The sequence below is a fragment of the Centroberyx affinis genome, unplaced genomic scaffold (assembly GCF_046629955.1).
Source record: "Centroberyx affinis isolate AG114_WGS23_722 - 3 ecotype Tasmania unplaced genomic scaffold, CSIRO-AGI_Caff_v1 ptg002074l_1, whole genome shotgun sequence".
In the NCBI taxonomy this organism is placed as follows: Eukaryota; Metazoa; Chordata; class Actinopteri; order Beryciformes; family Berycidae; genus Centroberyx; species Centroberyx affinis.
Window position 1 is genome coordinate 159,133 of NW_027280404.1, and position 14,913 is coordinate 174,045.

General features: G+C 40.1%; 1 protein-coding gene across 1 annotated transcript; it reads left to right on the forward strand.

The window, feature by feature from the left end:
- The first annotated feature begins 751 nt into the window (after window positions 1-751).
- Window positions 752-14,224, forward strand: gda (guanine deaminase). Its single transcript, XM_071531414.1, has 14 exons — window positions 752-880; window positions 2,576-2,664; window positions 3,027-3,198; window positions 5,109-5,196; window positions 8,023-8,128; window positions 10,747-10,774; window positions 11,713-11,820; window positions 12,197-12,304; window positions 12,430-12,527; window positions 12,817-12,884; window positions 13,237-13,383; window positions 13,757-13,875; window positions 13,985-14,012; window positions 14,151-14,224. The coding sequence occupies exons 1-14, from the start codon at window positions 752-754 to the stop codon at window positions 14,222-14,224; spliced, it is 1,362 nt and encodes a 453-aa protein (XP_071387515.1).
- Window positions 14,225-14,913: the final 689 nt, after the last annotated feature.

A 14,913-nucleotide genomic window follows, 5' to 3' on the forward strand; every position in this document is an offset into this window, starting at 1 on the left:
CACGGCCGCTACGCATTTGCAAACGTGACTTATAAATGCCAGAAACGTTGTCTAATCATCTGTGTAGGGTATTACTGTGGGTTGTTTTATGCAAGAAATGATGCCACCATACAAAACAAATTATCAAGATATGCTCATGATCCAGATATTAAGATTTGCGGGCCCATGTCTTTAAAACACCTTGTATCCATATATAAAGCATGCTACCACCCTCTAGTGGATATTGTTGCCGTACATGAGAAGCCAGCTGCAGCCGCGGAGCGCAACCGCAATTTAGACCAGCAGAGTTTTAGACGACGCATGCGCACGAGTTGCAGCAGCGGAGAAACAGAGAACCTTGGCAGCTTTGGATATCGGATTCAGACAGAAGTGAAAAGTGGCGTCGAAGCGGACGGTAACGTTACCTATGGAGTTGGAGTTTAAAATGACAAAGAGCAGCATTATTCAATATCAATTTGGGAATGTAGTGTTGTAACATTCGCTAGTAAATATATGCAAATTGTATTTAAAGCTGTAACGTGCTTACACAGTAATATCTGTTATCTGTCACTTTTGCAGCTACCTAAGTTTGCATTCAGTTTTTAGCACGACTTTCTATTTTATGGTTGTAACATGTTGTTTCTGTTTTTTGGTATTTCTTCTCACAGAAAAAGAAGTCGGGATTGTCCGGTGGCTTTCCCGGCACATCACCCCACAATAACGTGTAGCACATATCACACTTTATTTGACTCGGACTGATCACAGCAAAGGGATGGCAAGCTCCAAGGGATCCAGCCCGGCCGCTGCGCGCGTCTACAGGGGAACATTTGTCCACTCGACCCAGAACACAGCGCTGCAAGTCCTGGAGGATGCGCTGCTGGGAGTGGATACAGAGGGGAAGGTAGTCAGACAGAAAATTATTATGATTATGATCATGAATATTATTGTTATTATTATTATTATTATTATTGTTCGTAATAGTACTAGTAGTAGTAGTAGCAGCAGTAGGGTAGTAGTAGTAGTATTTGATTATTGTTGCTTGTTGCTAACCCTATTTTCTGAAACAGAAAAGCATAATCACGGACCTATGTGTTTATCTATAATTTGATTAATTTATTGGACTGTGCCTTAGCTCATTATTATTATTAGCCAGCATGCACAAAACGACTATGTAGGTAATAGGGAAGAAAGAATACGAGCCCATACAGAGCCTGTACGAGCAGGCAGTCATGAAACAAGCAACAAAAATCATTGTGGACTCTCAACATCCCCTCTTCTCTGAATACGAACCTCTGCCATCGGGAAGAAGACTCCGTGTGCCAAAGTGCAAATCAAACCGCTTGAAGCTATCGTTTGTTCCAGCCTCCATCAAGCTGCTGAACTCTAATGCTAAATCTTAGTGCAATAGAGCAATGTGCAATAAATACACAAGCACTTATGCACTTTAATTCCTAGTTTATTTTTAAGCCGTCGTGTTGTCAATGTCAAATGTATAGTAAAATGTATTTTTTTCATGTCTTTATGATGTTTTTATGTGAAGCAACTGTGTCAAACGCTTCTCGTGTTTTATGATGTTTTTGTGATGTTTTTTATGTGAAGCAACGGATTGTAGCACTGTGCCCAAGACCAATTTCCCTTTGAGGACAATAAAGTTTACTCTACTCTACTCTACTCTCTAGCTACACTTAAACTTTGGCCGACAGGTAAAAGTTTAAAAGTTTGCACAGCTTGGCATAAAATGCTTAGGTGAAGGTCCTGTGGTGTAAGGCTACCACATTTAAAAGGGGTAAAACAGTTATATATCAGCCCACTTGTCGTCTCCAAGCTAAACCAGTTTCACAAATCTTTGCATACCTTGGAGACAATTGTCAAATGGCATTTTTATATTATTTAAACTTCATGTCAAATGAAAAACAAAAAAGATTCTGTAGTTACCAACAATGAAATATGTGGAAAGTGCCTGGTTAGTAATAAGCTGAATATGGCAAAAATTGTGGTTCAACCGTCATAGGTGCTACCCACACATACAGGACAAGCAGTGCTTAACCGCGAGGATCTGGCACAGGATCTGTCTACAGTAGCTATATGGCTGCACTGAGCACCACCGTGCCTCCAATGCACTTGTTGTCTTAATATGTTCCGGAACCTTTTCCCCCCAGACCGAGTCCGACTCGTGGGAACATCGACCACTTGATGTTCCGGGACCTCATAATTTACACTAGCTGTAAGAGGTTTTAATACATGAATGTAAAACGCCACAAGAAAACATTTGTCTTCGCAGCTCCTGATGATTAATGATGAGGAAAAGCCACAAGCTCAAGTCAAAAGCTGCTTGCAGCAACACTTTTCAGAGCTGCTCTCTCTGCACACAACTGCTCCTGTAACAAATCGACAGCCTAGTTAAGTAGAAATGTGCGAGGTTTTCCAGCCTCAGGCTTCAAGCAGCCTGCTCACAGCGAGGTTTTACACTCACTGCTGATTCCTCTCCTCTCTCCAGATCCTGGGAGAGCAGTAGTCCTGACAACTATTAAGTTATGGTTTTGCATAACCATCTTTTATTCCAAAAAGTTCTTGCTGACTTTCATTCCATCATCAGATTGCCTTCATTGGAAAAGGCCTGGAGCTGGACAAGCTGTCTCGAAGCTTTGGATTCAACCCATCTGAAGTCACTCAACTAGCACAGCAGTGAGTAGAACATGATTTAATTACTGGATACAGAGCATTTTACAATATCTATTTCCAGTATATGAGGCTTAATGACTTGAATCAGTCAGAGAGTAAGACTATAATTTGGTATTCTTGACATTAGTCACGCAGCAACAAAATTTGTCATACATTAACACAAATTAAAACAAATCTTCTGTTGATTTGTTTTGGGCTTTTGCGCATCAGCGATGATATTATGATCTGTACCTACATCTATACACTACATTACCTTATATAAAGTGTGCATACTTGTCTGTTTATCATAATACACAGCTCATTTCGTAAATAGGCCATAAGAAACGGTTATCTTAAAACCATTTTCATGACTTGCCGCACTGCAGTGAGTTCTTCATGCCAGGAATGGTGGACACACACATCCATGCATCCCAGTACAGCTACGCTGGCACAGCCTTGGACTTGCCCTTACTGCAGTGGCTCAACACCTACACCTTTCCTGTAGAGTCACACTTCAAGGACTTGGAGTTTGCCCACAGGGTCTACACACGAGTCGTGGTAAGTTAGTGACAGTGGATGAGGCAGCATCATCAGATGTAACTTTGGTACTCTACTTCTATAACTAATAGACGACATGCACATTCTTCCTTTGGCTAAAGGTCTCGTAGAAGCCGGGTGTGTAAACCCACTTTTTCTACTGGTTTATAGGGTTTTATGGTGGTGTGTCATCCAGTCTACTGCACTTTATAGCTAACAGTCGGTCATAGATACTCATGCATATTTTTATTATAGATGCATATTCTACATTTGTTACTGCCATTTTATTACTAATTCAGTGCCGGTTAATCACTAGTTTCATTGTAATGCTGTTGGTGCAACTATGGTCACTGGCATGGGAACAATAATAGTACCATGCCCTGGTGATAATAATAATAATAATAATAATAATGATAATAATAATAATAATAATAATAATAATTATAATGTAATAGTAATAATAATAAACTTTATTTATGTGCACTTTTCCAAGCCAATCAAAGTGCTTCTCAGCCAAACATAACAAGTAAAGCAGCAGAGAATAGGAAAACACTGGAAACAATATGAGAGCAGATACCACAGTAAGAACGATAAAAACAATAGTATAGAATAAATAAAAGTCTAGAAGGCAATATAAGACTAGTGGAGACATAAGAACAATAATGTTATATATAAAAAAGTCGAGAAATAAAATTGTTGTAAAAATAGGTCTTTAAAAAGAACGTAAATCCATATTTTTTACATTCATTGCTTAAAGATGAACAATGGAGTTTTCCATGTAAACGGAAACTGGTTATAATTTAATAGGTGCTTGCACCTATTAACCTCACCTGTAACAGTGCACGGGCCTCCGTGCTCGTGACGTCTCGTACTTCCTTCTGCATGTTCTTGAAAACCACATGAAAAGTGTTTTTGTTGTTGTACAGGGACCCACTTTGCCCACTAGCGCTACGAATGGCCAAAAACTCTTTACAAAAATTCTTTAAACCATGTTACAAACTTGGCCAACTTTATATCCAGTGGCAAGTCATTCCAAAATTTATGGGCTCTAACTGCAAATTCTCGGTCTCCCTTTGAATGCAGTCTGGATTTGGGAACTGAGTGGAGAGCTATATTTGTGGATCTGAGGGTATACTGTATGAGCTTGGAAATGGTGGGTGGGGCTAAACCATGTATTGGTTTGTAGGTGATCAATAAAGTCTTACAATCAATCAACAAGTTCTCAATTCTTAATGCCTGTTAAGCAGCTGCGCTCTGAACCAAATGCAAATGTTAAAGAGCTTTATGATACTACCAGAGATATTGTAAGTTACAATAGTCCAATTGAGAGGAAATAAAAGCTACATTTCTCAAAACAGCTACAATTTCTGAATTGGGAAAAAACACGACCATGCAACATTCTTCAATTCTTCACTTGTGCTTCAAAACGTCAAAATCCAGGTCCTCCTGAACCAAACTCATCATGTCTGGTGGCCAAATTATCCACCATCACACTTGCTCTCATTTAGATGCAAAAGGTTCTGAGACATCCAGCACTTATATATATATATAAACCTTTATTTAATCAGGTAAGTCACCTTGAGATCGAGATCTCATTTTCAAGAGAGACCTGAGTACATAAGTGTATCTATAAAACATAAAACAATTTAAAAGTACAATATCAATCAGATTTGATATCAGTGAGGCTCTGATAACGAGTTACAAGGCTAGCAGGGTTGTCTGGTTTCACAGGCAGATGTAGTTGTGTATCATATTTCTGGATTGCAAGTCATTGTGTCCAGAGTGGAAAATGCAGTAAAATCCCTCTTCATTGTCACACGGTCTGTGGTTTGAGATGGGTGTGAACAATATAGTGGTATAACAATGTATAGACAGAAGAAGACTGTGTGAATGGGGCCTTCATCCTGTAATGTGATCTCTTTGTATTTCAGAAAAGGACTCTGATGAATGGAACAACCACTGCATGTTACTTTGCTACCATACACACAGATGCCTCTCTCCTGCTGGGCCAGATTGCAAGTAAGGAATCCCACGTCTCTCTCTCTCTCCCTCACACACACACACACACACACACACACACACACACACACACACACACACACACACCTTTTGACTTATTTTATAATCTAATCTAATCTTTATATTTTAAAGCATGGACCCCTCAGTGTTTAACTGTCTGTCATGTGTTGGAAGTTGAGAAACCCTGGTCTGGTCTACTGGAGGTTGTCATACATAAAAACTGAGTCACCTTCTGTATCCAGTTTGTGAGAAGCCATAACCCATTTGTTGGTATTGGCACATGCTAATGAGACAGTCTTATTATAGGCCATAATAAAATGGATTAGGAGAGCCAGGGTGGTGGTAGTCTTGTGACCAGGAAGTTGCCTGTTCAAATCCTTGGCTGGTAAAAGCTTTCTGAAAAAAACAGAAAGCATGTCTCCGTCAAACAGCCCCAGATAAATGAAGGAAATATCAGTAATGTAAGTGTGTTTTAAGTGGCATCTTATTCGCCACAGAGTTTGAATATGCATGGTTTAGCAGAAAAGTATTTAGGCCTATACAACATACTGAGTGATAGAGGGTGAATAAAATGTACTTAGATGCAAATCAGCAATTCTATCTTATGTAGAAGCTTTATAATCACTGCTATAAGCATAGCAGCAGCCCTGAATGTGACACATGGGTAGCTAGAACAGAACGTTCCCATAACGTTACATAACTCTCCCTATAAGTTCTGACAATGTTACAGGAGCAATGTTTTGATTGCAATGTTCACAAAACATTTTGGGAATGTTTATTATATCAAAGAACGTTCCTGCAATGGTATATGTTAACAAAGGTGGAACGTTCTGACCACAACATTCTGAGAATGTTTTGAGAACGTTCTCCAGGGCACAGGTTACAGAATGTTTTTACAGAACGTTCCTGAAATGTTACATAAGTACTTATGACATCATACTTGTAACATATGATATCATACTTGGATTTTAATTATGCGTCAGAATGTTATAGGAATGTTGTGTCAGAAAGTTATGGAATGTTATGTTACGTTTTTAATAACATGTTCAAATAACGTTCTAATTCGAGAAAGAGCATTCTGGGAACACTTTAAAAACTTTCCGCTAAAAACGCTAAAAACATTCCTAAGTAACGTTTTCATAACCTAATGGGAATGTTACAGGAACGTTTTTGGAACCTAAAATTGCTAGCTGGGTATTTACTTGTTCGTGACTGTGGCGAATACCCATGACATGAGCTCAGTAAATGTCGAAAAATGGTAAAGGTATCTATTTACCAACTCTGTGGTAAATGTATACATTTACCAATAATTGTGCACATTAACCACAGAGTTTGTAAATGTACACATTTCCCAAGGTAGGTGTCACAGATGTGTACATTTCCTGGTCAATGTGACTTGAAAACGCTAGTCACAGTAGCACAAGGCTCTCACAGTCCCTGAGTGCCCTGCTGACCACATTCTGTATCTGTAACATGGTGATTGCACATTGTGTGCACTGTCCAATGCACAGTTCTGCACCTGAGGGTCATTTGATGAATTTAATCAGATTAGGATATTGACTGAAAAGTATTGTAGTAGAGCCTTATTAACAGGTGATTGATCTCATGGAGGTATGTTATGCTAGATTCTTTAAAATCGCAGGCCTGTTTGAGAGGCAAGCATGTTTTGCACATCCACATCTTTTTACACATGTATGGACATGAGTTGTGCAGGCTAGTGCATCCACCATTGGGCTAAAATATAAAATCAATCAGGTATCAATTTCTTGTCCAGACTACATCAATACATAGGCTTCAACACAGCAACGTCTTACGTGCTTAGCAAAAGTAGAGTCGTACCCATAACTAAACGTAGAGACAGGACTATGAGAGAGCCTCGCGCTACTGTGACACTCAAATGTGCACATTTACCAGCTGTACCTTGGGGAATGTGCACATTTTTTCCCACATTTACCTTACCACACTCAGAGGTCACTTTATTAAGCACACCTCTTTTGCCTCCAGAACAGCCTGAGTTCTTTGAGGCATGGATTCAACAAGGTGCTGGAAACGTTCCACAGGATCTTGGTTCATTTTGACTAGATAGCATCACACAGTTCCTGCAGATTGTTTGGTGGCATATTCAGACTGTGAATATCACATTCCAAAGGTGCTGATTGAGATTTGGGGACTGTGGAGTAAACTAACGTCACTGTCATGTTCCTGGACCTGTCATGAGATGATGGCACATCATCATGCTGGAAGTTTTCATTTGACAAAGTGTAGAGTGTGGCCATGAAAGGATGCATGTGGTCAGCAACAATGTTTAGATATGCTGTGTCTTTGCTCCAGTGGTACTAAGGGGCTTAATGTGTCAAAAAATCATTACACCACTACCATCCTGTACTGTTGACAGCAGACAGGATGGATCCATGGATTCACTTTGTTTATGCCAAATTTTGATCCTGCCATTAGCATGTTGCAACAGAAACCAGGATTCCTTAGATCGTGTGGCAATTTCTAACGTTTTTAGCTGACAGGAGTGGAAGCCGGCTGTGCTGTAGCCCATCTGCAGCTAAAGACACATCTGTTCAGACTGGCCTTTGTTTAGCCTCTGTGTGTTTTTATGTCTTACTGTTTTTTACTGTTTTCTGGTCTTATTGTAACTATTTTACTCTTGTGAAGCTCTTTGGGACTTTGCTCTGTGAAAGGTGCTATATAAATAAACTACTTACTTACTATACTGTAACCTGTACCATGCAACTGAATATTGTGCCAATACACAGTGTACTTGCCAACACCAATCACCAATAAAGCTCTCTCGGGTTATCTTTGTTGTTGTTGTAGATGACTTTGGACAGCGTGCCTTGGTGGGCAAGGTGTGTATGGACAGGAACAATGCTGTGAAGCATTACAAAGAGACCAGGCAGGAGTCAGAGGAGGAAACCTGTCGGTGGGTATCAACTATAGACTATATCTTTAGCATATCCTTGGGTATCAGTGGATTGGAATAGCTTTGTGCATGTGTAGGCTCTATGTGCATAGGTGATATGGTGAAATTACATTGAAATCAATGGTGGCTCAAACAGTTCCAAACAGAATATAGCTACCAAGTTTCTAGATAGATAGATAGATAGATAGATAGATAGGGCACCAGCAGCAGAAAACATAGAGCATTAACAAAACAATAACAGACAATACAAACAACAAACCAATAACAAATACAGACAATCGCACACAGCAGGAAAAAGAAGGTAATAAGTATATAAAAACCATGGATTAAAAAGTCACTATCTCATTATCATCCATAGGATGCAACCAGGCCACTACCATGTCTTCCGCACTCAGTTTCTGTATTCCCTATAGACACTCGTCAAAACATCTAATAGCAGCAGGAATAAAGGAGCGCCTAAACCTCTCTGTACCACAACTTGGCAAAACAAGCCTCTGGCTGAAGGAACTTTGGTACTGGGCAAGGAGGCAGTGCAAAGGATGGGAGTGTCCAGTATCAGGTGGACTTTTGCCCTCCTCCTCATCTGCACTACTTCCTCCAAGGTGTTTGGCTGCATTCCACCCACAGATCCAGCCATATAATATTTGTTGCTTTCCAAAACATCTCTGTAACTCATTCATCACATTAGCAGTAGCCCACTCAACAGTAGACTTCTGGGACCTTATAAAGTGGCCTACACTGGAGTGAAAAGACAGGTGTATTATCAGGCAAACAATTTTTTGCTAACATTTTATTTTACAGCCTGCTAATTACAGTGTAACTATGTAACTACAGTGTTCCCTGTAGTAATGAAGTAAGGTGTGCGGGCTGTGAAATAAATAAGTGCTTGTTCCCCTCTTGTTCACAGTAATTAAAGGGTAAGTACAAGGTTGCCCCACTGTAAATACAGTTTAACAGAATATCACCTAGATCCATCTGACTACTTTGGTAATCGATGTTAGGAGAGGAGACCCTAGACCAGCTGTTTGGTGACATTTCTGTAACAATATAGCATACACAAAAAATATGGAACTTCAACACACAGTAACAGACTTAATTGAACATACTATATTGAATGTAATATACAGTATGTTGAGATGAAATATCAAATAAAAAAAACCCTTTCTTTTATAAAACAATTTAAATCTAAAAGTCTAACTTTGACTTTTAGGGGGTTAGTAGTTTCTGCCTTTTCTTCAGGTCTTCCATCTTCTCTTGCAGGTCAGGGCAGCCTGGACAAAAGTCCTCAGCTGAGCACAATAGTTTTTTGATGTTGTCCCAGCCGTGAACTTGGGGACCAAAAAGTCCTCCCCCTCCAAAGCTATTACCACCTGTAATGACAGTAAATGATATGGCATTACAATCATCCCTCAAAAGAAAAAAAACGTTTGAATTGTCACACAAAAAAATTCATTAAATATTCCCGTTTAGGACTGGACGGTTGCTAATTTACAATAGTTCATGTAAAAATGGGGAGTAGTGAATAAACAAAACTTTGACTGCCACTGAAGTAGGACAGCTGTCAGACACAAGTGCCGTACATGTTCTCAACAACATCACTGTCGTGATGCACAAGATTAACATTAGGTAACGTTTGCTAGCTTGGAGCAAATGTTAACTTACCCTTATAATCAAAAATGTAATTTTCGGAGAACAGCCATATCCTTTGTTCTTCTTTGCACATTCACTGTGAGCAAATACCTCTATGAACCGACTAAAGTCGCCACTTGAGAGAGCTGGGAGATCAATAAGACAGGTTGTAAAATGCCTCGTTTCCATTTTGAAGAGGACTGGCCTGGACTGGATCTGATGTTACCTGGTTATGACATCACTTCCTGTTAACATATCGCAGCGTGAAAAGGCTCATTGGGGTCATTTAGATCCCATTATGTAAGCTGTAGATTCCAGACACAATGCATGTCATGGTGAACTCATCAGTCTTTATTTTCTGCAGAAACTGAGCATCACCACATTATACATATTTTTCCATGTTAGGCAAATATCGATGTCCATTACCTTGACATTTTCAACTACTTCTCTGACAAGAGGGGAACAAGCATTGCTTTATTTTACAGCCCGCACACCTTGTACTTACTCCATAACTACAGGGAACAAGCACTGATAACATTTGTTTTGTCCCCCCTAATTACATTATTGTACCCTGTAATTATTTTTTAAGTATGCGTTAATTACAAAAATAGTTACACCATAACTACCTTATAAATCTCTCATAATTGCAAAATTGTTACCCCTTAATACCTGGACTTATTGTTTTGTTACCCTGTAACTACAACATTATTATTGTATTAGTACCCCATAATTATAAATTTACAGCATAATTAGTGGGCTGTAAAATAAAGCTTTACCAGAAAACTGTGTGCACATCCATTTTATACATGGAACCTGCAGTAAACCTCTTTCCAACCTTGAGTCCCTGCTGACAACCCCTTCATAAATAGATTGGTGACCTAGTTTTAATGGAAGTTTTGATTGTTGTAAATGCTGTCAGTATTTTAAGTTTTTTATGGGGCAGACCCAGTTGTGGAGTTTGTTTATAATCATTATTTTGTTCCCTCAAGGTTCATTGCAGAGCTCTTGAACAAGAAGGTAAGATTCTTGGTCTATGAAGCCTTTACCAATCTGCCACTCAGTGACAACATTTTATAAACATTTTTATAAAGTTATAATCCATACATATTGATCATTTTTTATCTGCGACCAGCAGCTCTATAGCTCGCTCTGTTGGTCGGTCGGTCGGTTGGTTGGTCCACAAAAAATTCCCCACGTGTGTATGCATGCGTGTACGTGGTCGCAGCTATTGCGAATTCGCGCTTGTTATATTGTTTGTTTGTCCATGTGTCACATGCGATTTGACAAAACTTTGGCTAATGATGCATCTCACCACTGAGCTCCAACATTTTCAAAATTACACAAAATTACACAATCAGTGTAATTTTGAAAATGTTGGAGCTCAGTGGTGAGATGCATCATTAGCCAAAGTTTTGTCAAATCGCATGTGACACATGGACAAACAAACAATATAACAAGCGCGAATTCGCAGAGTAATTACGCTAGAATATTCTAGAATATTCATTCATGAATTCATTCATTCATTGTCTTTACTTGCTTACTCCTGTTCAGACTCACTGGGGGGCTATCCCAGCATGAATTGGGCAGAAGGCAGGGAAACATCCTGAACAGGTTACCAGTCCATCATAAGACAAACACAGATAGACAGACACTCACACACACTCACACCTATGGGCCATTTAGTGTCTCCAATCCTGACGTGAGAGGAAACCCACGCAAACACGGGGAGAACATGCAAACTCCACACAGAAAGGACCGGGGCCAGGAGTTGAACCTGAGTCTTTCTTGCTGTGAGGCGACAGTGCGAACCACTGAGCCACCATACTGCCCATGGATACTAGAATTACAGGTCAAAACAAAGTGACATATTTGTTACTGATTAGCCATGAGGGTGACTGCATCATTCGTGGGTCACAATACGTTTGCTGTTGCTTGTTTTGGTTTTGTTCTGGCAGTACCCTCTAGTGAAGCCAGTGGTGACTCCCCGCTCTGCTCGGTTCTGCTCAGAAGCCTTGCTAGGACAACTGGGAACGATTGCCAAGAATAACAACCTGCACATTCAGGTGAGTTCTTGATGGCAGTCCAACAAGATAATATCATCAGGGGACTGTTGCCAAGGAGATCATACAGTGTTGGACCTATGGTTTTTGAAATACAGAAAACTTTGCCATAGAAGAAAATATGGTAGTGTGGCATTTGGTATATAGCATTAGTCAGCTTCACTTTCAGCTTCACTCCAGTATTTATCTCTCATGTTCCATGCTGTTTCCTCAGAGGTTATAGCCATACTTAACTTTTCTAGATTCCCATAAACCTCCAATTATCTGATCACAAACAGTAAATGCCCTTTGCTGATTTATGCATTCAAGTAGCCCTCAAAGATCTGTGACCTATGAAGTGACCCAGTGTCTAACATGCCACTGTGTTTGTTTTCCCCAGAGCCACATCAGTGAGACCACTGGGGAGTTGAAACTGGTCAAGGAGCTGTTTCCTGAATCAGAGTCCTACACAGACGTCTGCAACAAATACAACCTGCTCACTGACAAGGTTAGGACACATCACATTCACATTCAAAGTATACATGCTTGCATGCACACACACATTCCTGCAAGGTGAACGTGGTTCATATTGTTATTCATAATGATGACGACGATGATGGTGATGATTCACAGACAGTGATGGCCCATGGCTGCCACCTCAGTGATGAAGAGTTGATCCGGTTCAGAGAGACAGGAGCCTCCTTGTCTCACTGTCCCAACTCCAACATCTCGTAAGTCTCAGTTACTGATAGTTTCTCTGTACATATAGTATAGATACTGTACATATGTGACCAAACGCCATGAACACAGGCCCATGTACTGATTTTACATCCGAAAAGTTTGATCAGAAAAGAGCTAAATATATAACACCTCTATAATGTAATATAGCATGTTAAAGCTCTGAATGCAAAAATCTATAAATCATGAAAAACAAAAAAAAAACTATCTCCCACAATGTCTCACTCCCTCCCTCTCTCTCTCTCTCCCTCCCTCTCTCTCTCTCTCTCTCTCCCTCTCCAGGTTGTGCAGTGGAATGTTGGACGTCCGTAAGGTTTTGAGACATAAAGTGAAACTGGGGCTGGGAACAGGTGGGAACATAGCAACATATTAAAATATATTAAGATATATGAACAGAAAATAAAGCCATAAGCTCTCAAAGTATTATTATTATCATTATTATTATTAAATGAGACCATGGTAACACACTACATTTCAGTGAAGATCGTAACATTCACACATCCAGCCGTACTGTTTGGTGTTGAGCAAGAGCAATGTGCAGGATCTCCTTTATTCAGTCCTGTTCTATAAACGCAAACAATTTAAGGAGACTTGTGGACATGTGGAGTCTTATGTGTCCACAGGCACACACATGCTTGTGCTTGTGTATGTGTGTGTGTGTGACTTTCACCCTTCTGGTCCCTGTGTGTGGTCCTGCGTCAGACGTGGCGGGGGGCTACTCTGCCTCCATGCTGGACGCCGTGAGGAAAACCCTGGACACATCCAAAGTCTTGACCATCCAGGACCCAGACTACCACACACTCACCCTTGAGGAGGTTTTCAGGCTGGCCACATTGGGAGGCAGCCAAGGTAGGACACCAGACCAGCTAGTCACTCTGTAACATCACTTCACATCATTACTGTTAGTGCCATTGCAATTAGGAATCTCTCCCATTTACTTACCATTAAAAGTCATGTAGGGTGGCTAAGTGGTTACAGAAACATCTTGTAGTCCAAAGGTCCGAGGTTCAATCCCTGTATTAACCAAAGAGTCCATCAACAAATGTCCTTGAGCAAGACACTGAACCTCTACCCACTCATTCTAAATGCATTAAATGTAAAATGTGATGAATCTACTGAGGCGGTACATCAGTAGCTGTGGAAAGTGACACCTTTAATAGTGACTGACTGCAGTTTTACAGGCAAATCCCACAGTTTCTCTGGGTCTCTGTCTTGTCTCCAGCTCTGTCCATGGATGACCAGACAGGGAACTTTGAAGTGGGCAAAGACTTTGATGCCCTGAGGGTGAATGTTGCTGCACCTGGCGGACCCATCGACCTGATCCAGTGTGAGGGGCCAGAGGTAGGTAGTGGTGCACACACACACACACACACACACACACACGCACCGCACTCATAGAACACCTCCTTCTACCTTTCAACTGTCTCATTTTCCATCATTTTCCTTTCAGATTCTTTTGGAGAAGTTCTTGAATTTGGGTGAGTGTCCATTTCTCTGCTGCTCACTGAAACAGTTTTGTTTTCCCAGACCTTTCATATTATCATGTGCCACCGACCATTTATATCGCCTTTATTTTTTATCAACTCTTCTCACTCCTGTTCCTTCCTCTGTGGCAGGTGATGACCGCAACATAGTAGAAGTGTATGTGGCCGGGAGGAAGGTGGTACCGTTCACAGATACTGCAGAGTAAACTCTGTTGCCTTATCGTCCTCTCTCCCGCAAACCTTCAACCTTTTCAAAGCCTGAATGCTGACCTAATAGCAGATTTACTGCTCCAGCAAATTCAGCAAGAACAGGATTTATAATGATTGAAATGTATCTGAAACATATGTGCACTGTTGCTATTGGAAATGCACTATTATTTTTTAAAGCTAAATGAAGAAGTGGAAAATTAATTATCACCATAAATGTTTTGCAGTTAAATCCATAAGACCGGGGAGGTGATTTGCTATTTATGAGGTTTGAGCCAACAGATACTGTAGAGTAAATGCCTTTAATGTTAATAGCAGATCTAACAATCAAACAAATTCCAGTGAGAAGAAGATTTATAAACATTGAAATTAGGGTTATGAAATATGGGTATTGAAATATATAATAGTTTATATAAGTCATAGACTGGAGTCACTCAGCTCCAGTTCAGTCTATTCCTGTAAATGTAATTAATGTCCTTATTTAAGTCAGGTTATTATCACACTCTTTGACAGCAGCACCTGCTTTTGTTTTACCAATATAGCCTACCACTACACTGATTATGATGATGAAATTCTAAATACCTCGACCACTGAATTAACTCTGTCATAATCAGTAGGATATTTGAGTTGTTGTTGATCTGCAGTCTGCAGAAAAATGCTTCTGATAACCAATATTCTATAGATTAGG

Bases quoted from the DNA above. Each gene is read 5' to 3' on its own strand.
- gda (XM_071531414.1), top strand. From the start codon at position 752: ATGGCAAGCTCCAAGGGATCCAGCCCGGCCGCTGCGCGCGTCTACAGG. The intron at 12,305-12,429 runs GTTAGGACACAT...GATGATTCACAG, and splicing joins ACAACCTGCTCACTGACAAG to ACAGTGATGGCCCATGGCTG. The intron at 14,013-14,150 runs GTGAGTGTCCAT...CCTCTGTGGCAG, and splicing joins GGAGAAGTTCTTGAATTTGG to GTGATGACCGCAACATAGTA.